The 21543-nt window shown below is 40.7% G+C and overlaps 2 protein-coding genes across 2 annotated transcripts; one reads left to right on the top strand and one right to left on the bottom strand.

Annotated features, from left to right (window-relative positions):
- Positions 1-298: 298 nt before the first annotated feature.
- On the top strand, positions 299-2235 carry lbx2 (ladybird homeobox 2). The gene is made up of 2 exons (XM_030739985.1): positions 299-983; positions 1772-2235. Exons 1-2 carry the CDS (start codon positions 659-661, stop codon positions 2233-2235), a joined length of 789 nt encoding a protein of 262 aa, XP_030595845.1. The 5' UTR covers positions 299-658.
- Positions 2236-7375: 5140 nt separating this feature from the next.
- On the bottom strand, positions 7376-16293 carry pcgf1 (polycomb group ring finger 1). Its single transcript, XM_030739479.1, has 10 exons — positions 16192-16293; positions 15488-15641; positions 13025-13130; positions 12731-12883; positions 12445-12516; positions 11998-12100; positions 11752-11797; positions 9325-9411; positions 7798-7878; positions 7376-7517 (listed from the first exon to the last, which is right to left on the bottom strand). The coding sequence occupies exons 2-10, from the start codon at positions 15572-15574 to the stop codon at positions 7467-7469; spliced, it is 786 nt and encodes a 261-aa protein (XP_030595339.1). The 5' UTR covers positions 15575-15641; positions 16192-16293; the 3' UTR covers positions 7376-7466.
- Positions 16294-21543: the final 5250 nt, after the last annotated feature.

Below are 21543 nucleotides of genomic sequence, written 5' to 3'. Positions count from 1 at the left end.
CAGGAAAATGACCGAACTACTATCAAGGCAGGAGCACGTTCCCGGTTCTGTCTTCCCCCAAGATTTTTCCATAATGAAGAAATTCTTATGGCAGCATTCTAATGGCCATTAACTCCCCCTTTCTTTTTGTGAGAATACTCCAGCAGAGGGAAACAGATGCATAAACAGTTCAGGGCATCTTTCTCCTGGGCAGCAACAGACTCCTCCTATTCCCCACGTCCAATTAGTTATTATGGTCCGGCCCTTTAAGACGCAGCAGCGGGTCAGCAAGTAGTGTAGTGTTTCTCTAATTGAACTTCGCCCAATCAACAATAACTCGTTAGCAGTCGCTTTCCTTTTCTCTGTGACTGTGAAAGCTATCTTGCCTTCCAGGGTTTCACCCCCTCCAGCCCGTTACTTCCAAAAGATCTACAAGGAGCTTGGCAGAGGAACTGGGACTCTCTGAAGGGAATACAGTCCGGCTGCCTTTACAACTACGCCCGAAGCATGGTTATTTTGGAGGAAGGCTCTTACACGAGCTAAGTTGCAGCATTCGTTTCAAAATATAGTGGAGGTCTACGAGAGCGCCGAACACCAGAGGTAAACTTGTGGACGCTTAAATCTGCCATTTGAATGAAATAATCAACTTTTCTGAAAGCAGCAATTCTTCGGGACTGCGATGACCTCCAGTAAAGACATGAAGGCAGGTTCTGTGTTGCAGTCCAGCGGCGAGGAGCGGAGGCGGGCTCCCCTGGACCAGCTGCCGCCGCCGGCCAACTCCAACAAACCGTTAACGCCGTTCAGTATTGAGGATATCCTTAACAAACCCTCCGTGAAGAAGTCGGTCGCCAGTATCTGTCCGCCCAGAGTGCTCGAGAAAGTGACGGGCTCCAACTCAGCGAGGAACGGGATCAGCACTCCGTCCTCGCCGCTGTGCGCGCTGGAGGAGCTGGCCAGCAAAACGTTTAAGGGTCTGGAAGTCAGCGTCATCCAAGCAGCGGAAGGTAAAAACGTTTTTGATCAAACTGTGAATTTTCAGGGAGGCAGAAAAAGCATTCAAGTGATTTTTGGTGGTATTTCTTTGACGCACAGTACAGTAAATGTGGGCTTCAACTAAGGTCACTGCTAGCTGGGTTTGTTTTGACTTTTGAATGCAGACGTGCTAGGACAGCTGTGTGAGAATGCGTGTAGAATTCAAGATAAGGAAAAGGACACGGAACATTTACGCATGCAAATATGCGTGCACATCATAAATAAACTGGTGTAAGTGGCTAATATATTTACTCTGCTCGTGTGCTGTCAAAGTGTCAACTAGCTGCTATGGCCTACCGCGGGCACTGCTGCTTTGGATAAAATGGACCGAAAGATCAACTTTTTGCTTTTTATAACTATTATTAAGCTGTTTTACAGCAAATCCCTGCTGCAGGCCTTCAGCCAAAGCATGCAAGCCTGATTATTTTTATTTCACTGATTTATTTTTTTGTTTGGCTCAAGATATGGTGGGAAATTGGCCAGTTATTCTGTTTCCACTGCGAATTTACTTTTTTACACAGTGCTGAGACCACTTCACAGTGATCAGCTCAGTGGTTATGTCGATTCTGCACAGTGACGTTTTAATGTGGTCATTAAAAATTAAGATAAATAGTTTGCTGCAAGGGAAAGGTCAAAAAGCAAGCCCGCAAACCGCGGTCAGGCCTGTTCTGCACTGCCCTCTGTTGCTGTTGGAGTTTGAGGGTAAGTGACCCTTGCGGCTATTTCATCCCTCTTGTTTTTCTTCTCCCACTCATCCAAGGTCGAGAGCATCTAAATGCTTTTGGACAGAGGCAGACGTCTAAGAAAAGGAGAAAGTCGCGGACGGCCTTCACGAACCATCAGATTTACGAACTGGAGAAGAGGTTTTTGTACCAGAAGTACCTTTCTCCGGCCGACCGTGACCAAATCGCGCAGCAGCTGGGACTCTCCAACGCGCAGGTCATCACCTGGTTTCAGAATCGCAGAGCCAAACTCAAGAGGGATCTGGAGGAGATGAAAGCAGATGTTGAGTCGCTCAAGAAAATCACCCCACAGACCCTGCAGAAGCTTGTCACCATGGACAACATTGAGGACCCCCAGAGTGGGGGCCCTGAGGCCAGATCGCCCAGTATCTCCCCGACCTCTCAAGGACACCGAGCCTTCCCACAGTCCCCCTCCTCGTCGAGAGACCAAACCACGGATGAATTCTCGGAGGACGACGAGGAAATCGAGGTGGATGATTGACAGTCGGGGGGGGGGGGGGGGGTGTGTGATTTTCATAAGCAGCAGCAACAACAAAAGATTATTCAAAGGGGACATTTTTCTTGCCAAACTTTTGCACGGATATTGACAAAAGGAGAATACACACACACACACACACACACACACACACACACACACACACACACACACACACACACACACACACACACACACACACAAATATAAACATTTCGGGAACGTTTTTCTCCCCCTCCTGTTTTTTAATTTCATTTTTTTTTCTTCTTGTTAATTTATTATTCGGACTTGTAAAGGCTTCCGAGTCTGTCATTTAAGTTTCAGCACAAAATTTAAGGAATACCTGCTTTTCTTTCAGACAGCCCTTATGGTACAGGAAGACTGAAAATTGTATAGGCTAAACATTTAAATATACATGTTATTATTTTATGCTTTAAGGAGGTGAAAGGATTTCTTTTTTTTTTCTTCTTTTTTCCCATTTTTTCGCATTTTCTGTTTAAAGGAATCGGATGTGCCAAATATTTAAATCATCCCCCCTCTGTTTTTTTTCCCCTTTTGTAGCTCCATCCTACCTTAAGAATAGACTTTTTTTTTTTTTGTCCTGAGAGAAAGGTGTCTGTGCAAGCATGGAGGCCTATTCGCAGCGCAAAGAAGGCATCCATTACTATCGACTGCGAACTTTTACACGCTCTGAGTTCTGTATATAGATCAAACATCCTATGCGATAATTTTATTGTAACATTCTATTTAATCAGCATCTATGTAAATAAAGGTTATATGGTATTTCAAGAAGCTTTCGGCGCTGTGTGATTCTGCACATAAGCCTAAATTTAAAATAAAAACCTGAGAGATGACTGAAATAAATTGCACATTTTAGAGGGAGGAAAATAGGCAAAAAAATATTATTTTGAATCCATAATCCCTGCCTTCTATGAAGGGATCCTCTGTTATAAAGACATACTAAATAGAAATACAACGACCTCTGGATTTGCTTTGAGAGTTTAAGGAGACACGTAAAATATTCACCCTAAAATTTGCTTCGCTTGGTAAAAACGGGTCTTTCTGAATAATTGACCTCTGCTTTCAGCTCTGAAGTACCATGACTTCAATTAGCAGCCGTCCACCGCCTTTATTCCCATTCTCTCCGCGGGCTTTGAATACATCTTGTCGCAAGAAGGTCCCGGTCTGGCTGCGGTGTTAAGAAAAGCTTGCCTCCACCCCTGCGCCATATGTTTTCTTCCTCCTTCAATGAATCGTCTTTAACACAACTAGTGGACATGATTGATTAGGTTAACCCGCCTTTGCCTTGCATAAAACAGCTTCCACCGAGCCGTGCGTAATAATGGCACGCATCTGCCACTCTCGACTCGGGTTTGTTTGGAAAAAAAGGAGAAAACGTCACCAATGAATAGCAAATGGGTTCGTGTGAGAATCCTAATGAATAAACCTCAATGGGAGGCAGTGGAAATGCGACGTGCCGCTGCTGCTGCTGCCAGCCGGCCATTTGCAGCAGTTTTGTAACCAGACCAAAAGTTTGGTGATTGTGTGTTTGTGAGGGAGGGGAGGTGGCTGCTGGTGTAGTTTGTCTTAAATCAAGCATTCATCGAGCTGCATGGCGCTCTGTTCATTTATTTTTTTAATTTCGAGTCTCTGATTTCTCAAATCGTTCTGATTATTTCAGCAAATAAATAAGTAAATCGGATAATTCACGTTTAGTTTGTCGAAAATGAAGACAATAAAATGCAAATAATAAACAAACAATTCTCTTAAATTCAGACAAAAATAAACTTTTTAAAGGTGTTCTCGCCTTTTTTGCTAAACAGAACAGCCTGGTAATAAAAAAAAAAATGTTTTCATTACTGACATAACTTTCTTGTGGGTTATTAGAAAAACGCACTTCGATCAACTAAAATCTGCCCCTCTCACTGTCACCACGCTTAGAGTCAAAAAAATGTGAGACTGAGCGGAAACCAAACGGCTTGTTAGGACCGAGTTTTTTCTTCTTCTTCTTTTGGGTGGGCAGAGAAACAGAGCAGACTGGAAAACACAAAAGGAGTAATCGGCTGGAATCGTGGAGGTTGAAAAGTCAAGTAGGCCTTTTATTATGAAGGAACTCTGGACTGGCAGCAGGAACAACGCAGAGGATGGAGCCTTAAAGAAAAGTCAGCGTAAAATGGATCAAGTCCTCCTGATAAAGCTGCAACATGTTCTTCATAAAGAACATCCATTTTTGAAAACTTTATAACAATTAACTGTACTGAGCTCATAACAATGCCTTTAATTATTAATCAGATGCATCTTTACAGTCTTATTTTTACAAAGTATCAGTTTTATAAATTAAAAATGGAGTAACCATTATTAATTATTATTATGGTATCATCTAGTCTGAATTACTGTATTAATAACTGCATTTTTTTTTATCATGTATTTGACTGTTTTCCTCAAAATGTCTTGAAATCACAGATGGTCATGCACATCAACACGCAGCAGGCGCTGGGCCACATTTAGAGTCACGTTTATAGTGTGCTATAAAGAGAAAATAAAGCCCAGAGACAACCTGTGATCCACCCAAGACTCCAACAGAAACCCAAAAACATACTTTTAACCTGAAGATCGCAGCTTTTACTGTTTGGCTTCCAAACATAAGAGTACCCTGAAGGGACATCCTCGGGGTTTATGAGCACGGGAGGGTGGAAACCCATGTGCATGTGGGCGTGCTGCGTGTGCAGCTTTTCAGTGAGGTTATTTTATTCTTCATTAAGAAACATGGCCACAAGGGCTCTGACTTGGGAAAGCCAAATTTTCATATTAACATTTAGATGTTATCAAAGTTATTGTAAAAAAAAAAAAAAATCTTGTAGCCTCTCACTCTCTGCTATGAGAAATTCTGGATAATCTTTACTCAACAGCTGCCTGACTACAGGTTACTGACCTCTGCACTTAAAATATAAAATTGTTACGCTTTTGATCAAAATGAGGCCTCCATTTCTAACCTTTGCCCTTTAATACACATAAACACTGATTTATGTCCACATACAGCACAGAAAAATACATGCATATGCTAGGTATTATCTATCTCTGCAATTTTATGCAACTTTTAAACGCATTTCCTGTGTTATTTTGTTCTTAAGATGAATTCCTCGATAAGATCTCCTTGAGCAAATCAGCAAACTGCTGCTTAAACGGTTTGGCAGCAACGCCGCGGAGTACTTAGAAAGAGCAGAGACAGAAGGCTTGTATATATTATCAGCCCGTGTCAGGTTATCAGACACTTTGCTTTCACTCAGGACGAGATCACACACGTCAAAGCTGCTCTGATGCCTGAGGAGCACCGAGTGCGCCATCTAGTGCTGATCCGGGAGGATTCGCTCTGCAAGAAGGGCAAAACAGCCACAGGGGGGAAAGTGACAGAAGAAATTGTGCTAAGATCAAACTTCTTCAGTTTTCTATGGAAGCCATGTGGGGAAAATATCATCCGCTACTGTGTTATAGAAAGAAGAAGCAAAACGTTTCATTCAGTCACGTTGAAGAGGAAACTTAACACATGAAGGTCACCGAGCGAAGCACTGCAGCGGCTGTGAGAGCAGATCAGTGGAAATGGAGAGAACTTTCTAAAACTCACATCTCCAGTTAGGGCCGTGGACCACAGCTTTGTAACAGTCTGGGAGTATGCTGTTTAATAGATAAGGGTGTTAATCAGGTGGGCAGGACCCAATCAAAGTCTAATGAAAGCTGTTGCTTTATTAAAAAGCAGGGCTCTCAGGATTGTTCGAGACATACAGTCTCAGGATGTGTCAGCAGCATCTGCACCATCAATTCTGATCATGTTTTTAATCTGTGTATTGTCAGAATCCTACGATATGAGAGATGAAATGTTTTCTTTGTTTTCTTAAAGTTGTGTGTAAGCAATTCTTAGAACACACACACACACACAAGTTCAGACCAGCTGCTGTTAAACTTTGTATTTCACTGAATTAGGTCTTAATTTTCCCGACATGCTGCCTAAAAAAAAGCTATTTATTCGGATAACTGCAAAACACACACACACACACTGACATGTTTACGCAGAACCACCATCTCGGGGAGAGATACTAGATGTTTCTAAGGCACTGAATATTGCTCAGATCACAGTAAGGTCAATTATAAAAATGGAAAAGACATGGCATGGCTGTAAATCTAGCCTGAGCAGGCCTGCGGGTGTTTGTGAGGGAGGAAACCAGGAGGTCTGTGTCAACACAGAAGCAGCTACATGGCTGAGATAGGAGACACACATTCACACTTCCTAATATTAGGACTCAGAGGTTTTTGACTGACAAAACTACTCAAACTACTGCTGCAGGGCTTGTGTCACAATTACAAAAAAAAGTGAGCTTTGAAACAAATATACTAAACTGTTCTGGACGAGGCCCCAGATAAACAAAATGCAAAAAGCAGTGCAGCAAAACCTTCTGCACACTGAAACAAACTCTTTTACTTCAGAGATGAAACACCTGGTGCAGCCCGAGCGGTTTTCTAAAGAAAGATGGGGAAATAGCCCAGACGTGGAAAGCATGGCAGAGACTTCGAGGCTGTTTGTGCAGAAATGTGATTTTTTTTTACATTTGCTCTTTAGATCACATCATTTTTGTTTTGTTTTTGTCAGGGATTAATGGTTAAAATGTAAACTTATAAGAGAAAATATTGAAAAAGTTCCAATAACTGCATGGAAAAACATGTAATGTACTTAAGTAGATTATACTTAAGTACATTATAAACATAGGGAAATAATAGTGCCAAGAAATGGCTGTATAACCCAGTTACAGTTAAGCTATTTGTTGACACAGTTTAATAAAAAGGCACTCAAAAAACATATAGTTTCACCGCCTGCAGCTGTAACCTCACTAATGACTGTGGGTCAGTATGCAGGGAGTCACTGCTGCATGGTTTTTCTTCATTCCTGCATAACCTCTCACAGCTTTATCAAGATATGAAATAAAACCACAGCGAGCACCAATCAGCGAGAACCTGACTGAATGCAGTAAATACAGTGCAGGAAATAATCAGACATTGAGTCTTTTGTGTTTGCAGGCCTTATGCTGATCATATATTCAGTCATCAACACATACATATTTTTCCATTTAAAATTTTATTTTCAAAAATACAAAACAAGGAAAATAAGTATATGTACAGAAACACTATTAAAATAGAATATGTATTGTACAAAATATGTACAACTGTTCTCCAACTGAAAATGAGTCCTATCTGGTTCTTTTGTCCTTGATGGTGTAGTGAAGAACTAATGGCTGCGCCTGAAGGGGAAAGATATTGCAGTATTTAAAGTGAGGTATATGTAACCATACACATCTTGCACAAATAACACACAAAAAACATTTAAGCACAGCTGCTCACACTGCTGCAGGCTGAGCGTTTAGTTTGACTCAAACTGATTTTTTAACAGTTTTTTTGTTTTACAGTTAAACGTCTTAAAACTTTCCGATTTACCGACTGAACTCCAGGACACAGAAACTGTTCGAGTGTAAAGAAATGTGTGGCACTTATTTGCAGCAGCTGACAGTGGCTGCACCGTACCTTGCCAAACCAGTGTGAGAGCCATAACCGTTTCATGGTCATGTGATCTGGCAGAAACTCGTTATTGAACAACATCTGGACCTGTAGGGAGATCACACAAGCAGATGTAAAAGGGAATTAAAAAAAAATAAAATCTTCATATTCACTGTTGCTAACCTATAGTTGATATATGTGGTTGACACGATTAGTGTCACCACAGATGATTTTTAGAAAAGGCACTTTGAACAGGGTTCATACACCTTTTCCAGGGTCAAATTCAAGCACATTCAAGGTCCATTTTCAAGATTTTTCAGCACATTAACACTAGGATACATTTTTATACAATACATACATACTCAAAATTATTTCACATTTTTTAATCATATTAAAAAGATGGTATTATGCAATAAGTCACAGAAAACAGTAACTACTGATAGTTAATTCTGGAAACTTTATTCTCCAGATTGTGAGCAAATCAGATTTAAAACAGCTCTTTGTTGCTGCCGCCGGTGTAACTGTCTGACGCAGTAACCTGAACATCAAACTGACCAATCACATTAGGCTCCGCCCAAACGGTCAAAAGTCAGTTTGTTCACGGGAGTGAAGTTCCTTCACACCTGCAGCAGCACGGGCGCACAGCAGACACGCGTGTGCGAGATGTTTCTTTGTGCACGCGGATGTGGAGTTCTACGCCCGCGAGTTGTTGAATTTACTCGCGAGGAATGAATACCTGCGCTCGCGGACTGACATTATTTGTGCAGATTATGTTTTTTTTCTCTCGAGTGACTTTTGACTTTTTTTTTAATAATAATAAAAAAAAAAACATGGTTACAATTTCAAGCAGTTTCAAGCACTATATTCAAAATTCAAGCACTTTTCAAACCTTGAAAACACAACATTAAAACCTTTTGTCATTACAATATTTTTTTTTTAAAAAGCACTATGACTGACAAAGTGCATGCACAAATGCAGCAATGGCAACTTCCATTTAAAGCGTAAAGTGTGAACTCTGGTTAAAAAAAAAAAACTAAACAGAAAAAGTCCAGGCTTTATGAAGTCTATATGTGGTGGAGAGAATACAGATCTATTTTATTCTATAGCACACATGTGGAAAATACAGCCCCAGTCTGTACTGCTATTTAACTTAACTCCAACAGAGGGTGCACTACCGATTCACACCAACAAACTCCTTCCACAATATAACAGCATCTCACAGATCTTACAGATCTCAGCTGATGGATCAACATCCCCCGTGTAACAGCATTCTCATTGTTAGGGCAAATATGAAAAGAGAAAAAAAGCCCTTGAAGCTCTTCCAGCTGCTCTTAAAGAATTTCCTGAGGTGTTTGGTACGAAATCGCCAAACATGTCTGACAAAGATCTTTTTGGTGTCCCCACTGTAACTGCTGAGACCATTTTACCCTGACAGATTAATTAGTTTACACAATAATTGGTAAAAATCTTGTTTTGTTTTTTTGCATCAGGGAAGAAAAAAAAATACTATTCTGATGTAACACGCCATGACATTAACATAATTTCATGACTTACCTGATGTTTTTCCACGTTTAGCCGATGACAGAGCACTTTCCGTAGGTGCCTCACTTCTGCTCGGACAGAACAGCGAACAAACTTCTGCTGCAGAGTTAAAGACAAACAGCACACGACAGAACTTTTAATGAGCTATATAATGAGTCGTTAACATGTTCAAACTGAAAATAATTCCAATAAATTATGACCAGCTGCACATTTATTTTTACTGCATCGTCTCCTGGAACCACGGGGACAGTTCTTGTTTATTCTGAAGGTAAATTGGTCCAATTTTTGTTAAAAAGAAACAAACTAAGATAGGTGGGAGTGGATCAACAGGTTGTGGCATATCAGATTTACAGCAAAGAAAAACCCTACTTCCTGATGGATGTGTTCGAGTCCAAACTGATTTATCAGCTAGTCTTAAACCATAGAGCTAAACGTCCTTATCTCCATGAATCCAGGGTGAGTTTTCTTTTTGTAAAACTCAGACAGAAATCTGACAGACTATGAGTGGACGTGCAGGGTACTGAATGCGACAAAGGTTAGGACTCACGGGAAGAAAGCAGCTTGCATTAACAAACTGATCTGGCATTACACCCAAGAGTGAAGCTCGCCTTTGGTTCTTATTTATGAGGGTTCTTATCATCAGCTAATCTGTTTTATGAGTTCATAAAGTGGTCAGTATAATGAGCTGCACAGTCCACATAGTGAGTTGGGAATAGAACCAATGAAGCTGCAGATATCACAACAAATCAACAATTAACATTTTAAAGTGGTCAAAGAGGGCAGCATCACTTGCAGGAGTCCCCACGTCACTCTGCTTTTGACTCACATCTTCTGATGTGACTTTATTATGATTTAATTAGTTTTTTAAATACTGAAAGATGAGATGAAATGTCTAAGCATCAAGGCCCAGGTCTGCTTTAATATGAAATCTAGCTGATGTCAAATTAAATACTCTCCAATACAAACTACTCTTCTCTAGAGGAAGTTGGGAAAATGACCAATGGTTTTGGAGTCACGCCAACTTCTGTTAAACAATGGTGCCCTCTGCTGGAAGAACAGGTCATTGCAGTACTGATGATGTGCAGCATGTTCTGGTTAAAAAGATTCTTCGATGATCCTTGTATCTGTCACAACTGGACAAGAAGCTGTCGCATTTTACTTTATGCATGTCTGTCCCTCAATAAATTAGCCTGTCAAAATTAACCCATCACAAAGGAAATCCCAGTATATGGAAATGTTTAGTAAGCAACATTTCCACCAGTGCATTTACATTTCTTTCCATGTTTCATGTAGTCTACAGCTAAGATGAGAAAGTTTAAGAATGAAAATGGCAACACACTAAGGCAGCCTTTATAGTCAATATAAAACCAACGACCGTGGCCGTTTTTGTGAGTGGTGTTTCATGTTAATGGATAAAATAAACTGCCTGAAGTAGCAGGAAAATGCACAGATTTCTTTCACGTGAGCTGAAACGCTTTGTCTTAGCTCAGTGGAGGGGAAGAGAGGCACTGCAGGTGAAACGAAACTGAACGGATATTTTAGTTTTGGATGAATTAAGAGTCTGATGATGCCATCACACTGACTCTTATTTCACTGAAATTCAAATTGGATCTTTTTTTTCTATTGGTGTTGCCTACCAAAAACAACTGTACAGCATTAACTGCTTTTTCCATTCCAGAAAAGGTCTGAGAACCACTGCCCTGATTATATGTAGAGCAAAGGTCCATAAAAAAAAAAAAACATGCTAGTAGCAGTCAACATTTTATAACTGCCTTCATTTTTCTTAAATCCCAAACTGTTTGGCCCAAAGGACGGCTGACAGACTGACTGATATGTGGCTGTGTACTTAGGGAGTGAAAACTTGTTAAGTCCACATTAATAGGTCTGGTCCCCAAAGCAATTTCAAACAAAGATTATGATGTATTTGTTCCAGCTATTTAATAATACGCTGCTGTGTGTGATGTCTGAGCTAACACAGCTTGTTTGACATAAGGGCCTCCACACTAACCTCTGCAAACATTACCCAACATCTTAAGCCTCTAATTTCAATATGTGGGCCAAAAATACTTCAAAATTTTCACAATTTGAAAATCCAGTTATTGAGAAAGAAGCAGTTTGGTTGGGAAATAAAGAATGATTATATGCCTCACTGGTGTATTTCTCCCACTTCTCCCCGTCTCTCTGTGAGTATGACGTTTCATCAGCAGCCAGAGTAACCAGAGCTTCTGTGGCCACAGTTGTCACTCTGCCATGTATCTACTGTACACTTAAGTGTAGAAGTTACTTGTAAAAGCTTCATAAAATGTGTCCTGGAGATGTTTTTCTTGGCCACTTTGAAAGCTTTCATAATCAACTTAATAATCTCACTAAGTAAACAGACTTTTACTAAATTATCTTTATGGTATGTTTAAAGCATAACAGGGCTTATTGATGACTTACCTGAAGAGTAAGCTTTGTTTTATCTTTTTTTTCAGCTAGCGATGAACTGAAAAACAAAAGAGTAAACAGCACTGGAAAATGCATGCTATGCTGAACAGGTTTATCTGGAAAATCACAGCTTACAACTTGCACACCAAAATAATCACCTCCATGTTTACATTTTATCAGCCTTATCTCAAATAAATATTTTTAAAAAAGTACACACAGATCACGTTAAAATAATCCATCACAGGCAATCCAGCCTACCTTAGCCTTTCTAAACACAGCGAAACCTGCTCGTCGTATCTGTAGAAGTGAGCTTTTGAGTGGTCAAAGCTTGTGTATGGTACTGTAGCATCTGGTACACCATCTAGACAGAAAAGATCAAGTTCAATAAATCCAAATGAACCTGCAGGCCAGAAAGAGGCGCAGTTTGACGCAGGACGGTCATCCACCTCTGCCATTACCTGACTTTATTGCTCAGGATAACTATAAAAGCTTCAAATATGATTATAAATTTGAAAAAAGCTTAGCAGTTGTGGCCACTGCATAATGTTGACCAATGTATCAGCAGAAAGGTAAGATCTGTGTTATTAAGATAAATATTCATCTTACAGTTGCTCATCCAAACATTAAAGCAAGTTAATAAACTGGCTTCCATGCGGTCTCTTTTTGCACAACCTTGACGGATGCGATGCTAAAATGAAGACTTACCATCTCCAGCAGGCTGGATGACTCTCTCTAAGCCACGTGACTGATAAAACTCCTTTATTCTTTTGTCTTCACCTGAGCAAACACGACCACAGATATTAAGAAAATCAAACCTGCGTGACAGGCAGCAACTCATAAACACACCGTTACGAACTTCATCCTGATAAAAGATGCTTTAATTTAGCTATTATGAAATATTTCACTTGCTTGGCAGGTGTGACACAAGTTTACATATATAACTGACTCCAACTATAACTAACAAACAGCACTGAGCACTTTGGTTACATACTTTCTTGTAGTCCAGGCACCAGTTTGTAGACAATGTCCTGCATCACTCGATCCAGTTTGAGGTTGAGTAAGGGCTGCGTTTCATGGATTTTGATGTTGCACATTGGACAGTACTTGCTTGTTTGCAGATATTTGACAATACAACTTTTACAGACTATAGAAAAAAAAAAAAAGGAGATATTTGCTTATTATGCCCATAACCACAATCCACCAAACATAACTGTGAAATGGCATTAAGGCTTTCATAAGTAAATGACAATAGAATAAATTATAATTTAGCTTTGTTGAAACTCACAGGTGTGCAAACACTCTGTTATTGTTGTGGCATCTATGAAGTAGCCCGCACAAAGGTAGCAGACAATGTGCTCGTTCAGGTCCTTGATCTTCAACTTTACTTCCTCCTGTGGAAACAAACAGTGCTTGATAAACCAGCTACCTTGTTAGGTACACCTCTTCAACACAAATATCTAAGCAGCATATCACATGGAAGCAACTCAGTACATTTAGGCATGTAGACATGGTCAAGGTAACCTGCTGAATTTCAAATCCAAGTATCAGAATGGTATGAAAGGGGAAAAGTGACTTTGAACATGGTTGTTGCCAGATGGGCTGTTTGAGTATTTCAAAAATTACTTAACTACTGGGATTTTCCCACACAGCCATCTCTAGGGTTTACAGAGAATCGTCCAAAAAGAGAAAATATCCAGTTCTCTGGGGGAAAATGATGCCAGCGGAGAATGGACCAGAATGCTTTGAGCTGACAGGAAGAAAACAGTAATCAAATAACCACTCATGAAACCCAAGGTATGCAGAAGAGCATCCCTGAACGCACAGCACTCTATTCCAGATGGGCTACAGGAGCAGAAGACCACAGCAGGTGCAACTCCTGTCAGCTAAGAACAGGAAACTAAAGCTACAATTCTCACAGGCTCACCATAATTGGACAACAGAAGATTGGATTAGCACTGCCTGGAATTTGGTGTAAATAACCCAAAAGCATGGATCCATCCTGCCATCAATGGTTTAGTGGTGGTGGTGGTCCAGTAGGAAATTACACCATGTCACAAAGCTCAAATCTTTGCTTATTATGGGTTGTCATTTATGACAAATATTTAAAGTCAAAATACAAGTGCAGGAAACTTTACAAAAGCTTAAAAATATGCATTAATGACAAAATATTGATGTTTATTTTTTTAAATATAATAGTTGCCAAACATGTCTACATGAAAGCATTGGTGTGAACCACAGACAAAGCCAAAGGACACGACTGAACTACAACAAGTAGAAGAGTGTTTAAGAAAAAAGATAACCCCTAACAGTTTGGTTTCTGGCAGGTGTTTAAAACAAACCATTGATTCACTTGACTTGATGGGCTGTTCCACAGTTTAGGTACTACTATATGCTCAAAAGCCAGAACCATGGTTGCCTCTGGATTAAAACTAAGAACAGGGAACAGCTGAATCAGATGACTGGAGAGACCAGCTGCTGGAATAAGCACAAGAAAGACCATAGAAAACTTTGTATAAGAATAATAAGACCTATGGATGTCAAACTAGAAAGCTTACTTAAAAATCTGAATGAGGTGGGTTTTTTTTTTTCACAGGTTAAAGGTGACGGGTTCCTGTTATTCCTTCTCTCTAAAGGAAAAACAGGAACAAAATGAAAATGTCCCCTAGAGCACAATTCCCGTGAAGCTGTTGGATCCTGTGACTGCAGAGGTCGGGCATTCAGGCCTGTTCTGGTCTCTTATATTCATACGTATAATGAGCCTTTGGATGGTGACACAACTGATCTGCATACATACAGTTAAGGCAATTAGTCTATGTTAAATCACCTAACACAGACTTTTTTTTGTTTTTTTTGGTTGTTTGAGCAGCAGAAAACTTAGCACCACTTCCACAAACGTGTTAAAAGTCACAATCCTTGCAAGACCAAAACCTCTTTCATGGGTGCCACTTTTTTTTTTTTGGATGACTGATTTCCCCTTTTTTATTCATAAATGAAACCGTGTCTGTCCTAAGGAGAACAGGCTCAAGGAGATGCTATTCCAAGGCTGACCCTGACCTTTGACCTCTGTGGGAAAACCTTATTAACCGCACAATACGAATAAAGTTTTCCAACTAGTGGGACAGGTGAATTTTCACACAAAAAAAGAGCTACATGTTAACAAAGGGGGCATTTTGAGAGAAAAGCGGGATGATGTTAGTCGTGGTTTTTGCACTCATTGGGGTAAACCGTGACCAACATCACGCTGAAACAGTCAAATAAGGGGAACAAAACGAACTATTCTGTTACTAACAACTCGGTGCGATCGAGTCAAACACAAACCACCGGCAGTTGGAGACAAGAGAGCCGTTACTTCGTTACACAACGTGAAAGAACCCACGGAGTGCCAACGAGCGTTACCGCCCCACTTCACTCACACAGCGCAGGAACTACATGTTAAAAAAAAAGCCCGCTTGAACTGAGAATAAGTGCTGAATGCGTGCCCTAAAAAGGCAAAAATAACAGTTACTTGACAGGGTTTCAGCACGCCGCTCAGCAGAACAACACGATCGCACTCATGCCCTCTACGCATGCTCAAGCACGTCTCTCCTCGCAGCGCTCCAGCAGCATCGCTCTCCTCTCTCTCCATCAGCGCCGCGGAGGCGACAGCGATCTGTCGCTAATACGTGCGATTAAGTCCCCTCTGCCACACTTCGGCTCTTCCTACCTTTCTCCCCCTGTGTGAACGAGCCCAAGTAACACCGCTACTCACCTCGTTCCTCAGTGGGTCTAGTTTGTAAACTGACTGTAGCTGATTTCGTAGCCGCATCGCTATGGCCATCGGACCTTGCTCCGCCATCTTTGGGACTTATGCTAAGTTCCGGGTAAACCGGAAGTGTCATTTTCTGTTAAGTTGAGGCGCGGAGCTGCAAAATAAAAACGTGGGAGAAAAAAAAGAATAATAAATTACGACACTTAAAGAAAAAGCACCTAAAGAACAAGTGGAAAAAAAATCAGATAAAAAAAAATAATAATCATGTTCACTGCAGCCCTAGATATGACCTTGACAGCACTTTGTTCAATAATTACTGCACTCTCTACATTCAAATCAGCTGTGGAAACATATAAAAAATATATATTTTTTAAAAAAAGCGAGAGTGAGAGGAAAAAAAACCCTAAAAGTAATAAATGCATTACAAAATGGTGAAATTTGTGGCTCAAAGTAAAGTAGTCATCTGAAAGAAATAGATTAAATTAGATTAGATTCCCCTCAGAACTGCCTTAACTCATCATGTCATAGATTCAGCAAGGTAATGGGACTATTTCTTAGAGATTGTGGTCCATATCGAAATGATAACGTCACACAGTTGCTGCCAATTTGTCAGCTGCACATCCTGGTGGGAATCTCCCATTCCACTGCATCTGAAAACTGCTCTATTGAATCTGGTGACTGTGCAGTCAGTTTAAGTAACTCACTGTCATGATCAAAAAATCAATTTGAGATGATCTGAGTTCTGTGGCATGACATGTTATTCTGCTGGAAGCAGCCATTAGAACAGGGGTCTTCATCTCCAGGCCTCGAGAGCCGGTGTCCTGCAGGTTTTAGATGTGTCCCTGATCCAACACACCTGAATAAAATGTCTGAATTACCTCCTCAGTATGCAGTCAAGTTCTTCAGAGTCCTGTTAATGACTTCTATATTTGACTCAGGTGTGTTGAAGCAGAGACACATCTAAAACCTGCAGGACACCAGCTCTCGAGGCCTGGAGTTGAAGACCCCTGCATTAGAAGATTGGTACACTGTGGTCATAAAGGGATGAACATGGTCCATCCATCCATCCATCCATCTTCTTCCGCTTATCCGGGGCTGGGTCGTGGGGGCAGCAGCCTAAGCAGAGAAGCCTAGACCTCCCTCTCCCCAATCACCTCCTCCAGCTCGTTTGGGGGGACCCCAAGGCCAGCCGAGGGATATAATCTCTCCAGCGTGTCCTGGGTCTGCCCCGAGGCATCCTCCTGGTAGGATGTGCCTGGAACACCTCACCCAAGAGGCGCCCAGGAGTCATCCTAGGGTAACAATTTGGTGTAAACAATATGAAAGCATGGCTCCATCCTGCCATTGTATCAACGGTTCAGGCTGCTGGTGGTGTAATGGTGTGAGGGATATTTTCTTGGCAGACTTTGGGCTCCTTAGTACCACCTGAGCACCTTTTAAATGTCACAGCCTACTGGAATATTTTTGCTGACCATGTTCTGAGGGATGTCGATTCACCGGTCAATCTGCATCCCTACCCTCAACTATGGTCATGAGCATTGGTGATTAGGACTAGTTAATAGTTAAAGTAAAACTCCCCTGTACTTACTGGGTTTCTTTTAAATGTCACTAGCCTCTTTGGTGATGAAAAAATATAGATTATGTGTGTCTAAGCCAGATTTTTACTCAAAGGCTCTGACCTTTGAGTAAAAAGGTCAGAATTCCAGTTGTTTCTGGAATCAGAAATTCTTTAGCAGTAAAAGTGTACTTACAGCTTAAAAATGATCCAGCAACTAATATTGATTTTAACAATAAGGGATCTGCTGTGAACCAAAGAGTTTTCATAGATATTGCTGGGTTTGGCTGGTAGGGGTACTTATGGAAAGGCAGAATAGGAGACTTTGTCCAGTTTGCATCTGGAGGAATCTTCTTTGACTCAGCCTTTTTTGCACTGTTGAGTAATAAGGTAAGCTAATAAGGTAAGCTAGTAGTCAGGTATGTGATTTTAATTTCAAAGTTCAGCTTTGATGTTGATTTAAAAGCTGAACCGGGCCCTGTACCTGACATTGAACAAGAGGCAAGGTACAACCTGGGCAGGTCACCAGTCCAGCATGGGGAGCAGTCGGGTCTAATCAGATTTAAAGCATTGTAGCAGTTTTCTATTGTGTTTTTAAATTTTTATTTTTTTTTGACATTCTTAGGATTCACATTTTTCTCTGAATATGTTCACAATCAGCCACCATATTTATTTAATTTAGTCCAAGACAATAGTTCAGTCCAGGATGCATTCATTCATGAATTAGTCTCCATTTTCGGCAATAGAGGGTGCTGCAGTCAAACACTTGACTTAGTTGTCTGCAGCCTTTCAGATCTGCTGATTTGCTGCCAGTTAAATAGACATTTATGTATGTGTGTTTAACATCACATACATGAATGTCATTCATACAGTCATGGAGTAGTTTCTGAAAAGAAAGTGTCTGTGAATCTGGTGCCCAGCCAAGCTTCGTGGGTCATGACTGAGTTTTCTTTATATACTATGGACACAAACAGCCTTAGTGGATTAGGCCAGTTGATATTTTGGCATTAAATTATTGTGTCTGATTAAGTGTTTAATTGACTGCACATGGAAATTTACTTTATAATAGACTCATGGAGACTGTAGTTTTTTTGCAGTTACGTAGTTAATAGATGGTACATTTGAAGCCTGCCTCTAGACTGACATGCGGGGAAGTGTGGTAAGGCAGCACAATACCTTAAGGCGTCCCAGGAGAAAAGCTGAAGTGTGGGGAAAACACCACAGTCTCATGTGTTAAACCACAATCAACAACAACATGCAGAACATGGTGGGTCCTGTAACTTGAATCTCTTACTGCAGTGCTCAGGCATCATGGAGGGTGGGCTGATACTACCACTGCACACAAAAATTTGTACCTAATGCTCACTGAGGAAATTAGTTTGAAACCTTTATGCCATGAACTTACACAACAGCTAAAGTGAGTGTAATTGGCTTTACATGTCTGATATTTCTAGTGGTAACCCTTTTATTTAGGAGAGCTTGTGAGTGAAGTGCTTGAACTCCCAGACAGTTGGTGGGGTAAGGGGCGGGGGGGTGAATGAGTATTTCTCTTCCCTTGCTGAACAACATCCATCAAGGGTCTCTTGAGAAAAGAAGTGAACCATCAGCTCAGTACCCAGCAGCAGAGAGCTGCGGCTGCCCTGGGCAGCTCCCAGACCTAAATGTGTGTGAATGTGAAGGAGAGTGTTGAGATGAATGAGTACAGGCTCAGCAAACATTTTCAGAGATTATCATGTGGCTTATGTATTTGTTATTTAAATCAATAGTTATATTGTGTTATGGTGTATTTTTGGTATTTCTCTTGGGTTGCGCAGCGGTGAGACTTTGCATGCTTTTATACATGTAATGAAACTGAGGTTTTGTTACTCAGACGCGGGCTAAAACCAGATTATTTTTCCAAAAATTACTTCCAATTATTTACTTATGGCTAAATGTAAAGTAATAGCTTTGTGGAAAAAAATCATTTTCAAGCAAAAATGAACTCTGGGTTGTGGCAAAGTTGCCTTTAAATGAGTGTGTACCCTTTAAAAAATAACAGTCGTCTTCTTGGCATTATACATGGAGGTCTACTTGATCCCTCCCAGAGGGCTTCCAACCTGTGGACCACCCAAAGCTGCGGTCCTAGACAAAGACTTGCCCCTCATTCATCCTTTTGTAATTTCTCAGTGCAGTGGAATGACTGGCAAGTTTGTGTTATTCCTTACAAACTCAGTGACTCCATGGCAGTTGAAATGGCTATGTGCAAATCATTTATTGTGACTGTTAAATCCTTCATGAATGTGTTGTTTATGGCTGGATATCCATTAAAGAATTATTCAAATTTGTTTTGGATTTTGGCATTTTTTAATATAAGGTATAAAAACTTCAACAGCCCAAATTTTAACAGCCTCATAATGATGGCGTTTAAATGCAATATAAAATCCTACAAAGCTGTTTTCTTTTCTATTCATTGTTTTCTTTGAGAAAACTTGTAACACCTTGCAGACTGGGATTCTATTCAACAGATGATAAGACAGGCAAGGTCCATGTCACATCAGTCACTATAAATTGGAAAGTACAAAAAGCACAAGTAATATATTTTCATTCTTGTACAGAACAGTCGTGATCAGTCTCGCTTCACTGAGCCTTCATAGTTGGGCCTTGCGTCCCTCGCTGTCTGCCATTTCCTCTTGCCATGTGACGTCTTATCTGCTGGGTCTGCAAGGTCACTGCTTATCTGATTGACAGTGCTCTGACTCCACACAATATCCAAATAACCCAAGGGCCTGGAGGCGCAGTAGACTCACAGCATGGCAAAATTCACTGGTCGGAAGAGTGAAAGCAAGTGAGAGAAGAAGCAAAAAAAAGCGAGCAATGAGGGCGAGGATCAAGACAAATCAAAGGCTTTCATTTAATGTCATTACTTCATGTCAGAGTCATGGACAATGGATCTCCCTTTTTCTTGGTGTGTCTGTAAATCTGACAGTTATTTCAATAGTCCTTCATTTTTATTGGACATGATTAGTTTATCTGAGGGATCAAACACCTGCCAGGAATACAAAGGCACTGCTATTATGAAGAATTTGAGGATTATTTGCAATTAAATAAATCAGACAGACAAAAGGAAACCTGTTTGTCTGTCCTTGAGTCTGATGTTAACTGTCACTCCTCCTAATTCAATCATCCTTGAGAATACTCCTTTAAACCACAGAGCTCTAAATCAAATGAAAATCCAGCTAGAGATTCTGTTTACCTCTGTTCGGGACACCCTGTGCTAAAACTACTCTGCAATAGGAATCTGCGTTCTACCATGCCAAAAAGGAGGCCCCCATCTTTCCTCTACCCTGCTTTCTCTCTGTCCCTCCCCCACCCCCCACACCCCTCCCTCAGCGCAATCAGAGCATGCAGGGGTGGACTTCAGCTTTTGTCTCCTTTGCTCCAGCAATTGGCCACCAAGTGGCAAGCTAATGATGAGAGCCCTTTTGGAGTTGCTCCAGAGCAGCAGTGCTTGTGCTGCTTGATGGGCAAAGGCATAATGAATGATGTAAGGCAAGCCCTTAGCCCCCCCCCCCGGCTAAAAAACTTGCAATATCACAATCTGAATCACTTTAAATACTGCAAAAAAACACATGCACATGAATGTGCATCAGTGGGGAAAATGTGATGTCGCAGAATTGCACAGCAGGCGCTGCAATAAATGAAAGAAATAAACATAAGAACAAGTCCTGCAGATTTTACCTAAGACAAGTGAAGTTACTTGGCCTTTGTATGGTGATATATCAGAAGCTGGTGGATGCCTGTGTAATATCTAGCTGTCATGCTGGTAACTATTATTGCAAACTTTTGAGATACTTTCCTTGACATCAGCTGTTGTTGCTGACGTTTGAAACAGCGCATGCACGCAGACATTTAGCTTTGATCATCACTCTTTTTGGTGCTGTTGTAGTTACTTTGCTGTAAGATAAGATAAAAAGAAAAAATAGAGCTTCTACATTTTACCAAGTGTGTAATGATGCTCTGAAAACTGTAGTCCTCAGTATGAAGAAGCTAGAGGCAAACTAATGCATGACATGATTGGAAGATGTTGAGATAAGATTAGTTTGCCAACAAGAACACGTTGGCTTGCCAGTGTCGGAAGAGAAGAAAGCCCCGTATTAAATCTTATTAATGTGGCACAATAGACCTTTGTCTGTCATCTATCCAATTTTCATTACTTGCATGCTTGTGTGTGTGTGTGTGTGTGTGTGTGTGTGTGTGTGTGTGTGTGTGTGTGTGCACAGCCTGTGTGTGCACACACAAACATGTAGTGAGCTGTGGTTACTTTCTCGTATCTCCGTTATTCTAGGATTATCTAACGAGTCTGACTTCTCTTCAAAAGTGGTAGAGCACATTAACTTTTTAATTGTAAAATATTGCAAATATAATTTAAAATCACCGAAAAAAATTAGATAAGATTTTTTGTGCCATTGGAATTGAACTGAATACCTCAAAACCCTAAAGACTCACACTGTCAGCCACAGTT

The sequence above is a fragment of the Archocentrus centrarchus genome, chromosome 10 (genome assembly GCF_007364275.1).
Source record: "Archocentrus centrarchus isolate MPI-CPG fArcCen1 chromosome 10, fArcCen1, whole genome shotgun sequence".
NCBI lineage: Eukaryota > Metazoa > Chordata > Actinopteri > Cichliformes > Cichlidae > Archocentrus > Archocentrus centrarchus.
The sequence above is the reverse complement of the archived record's forward strand: the minus strand, read 5'-3'. Positions and strand labels throughout refer to the sequence as shown.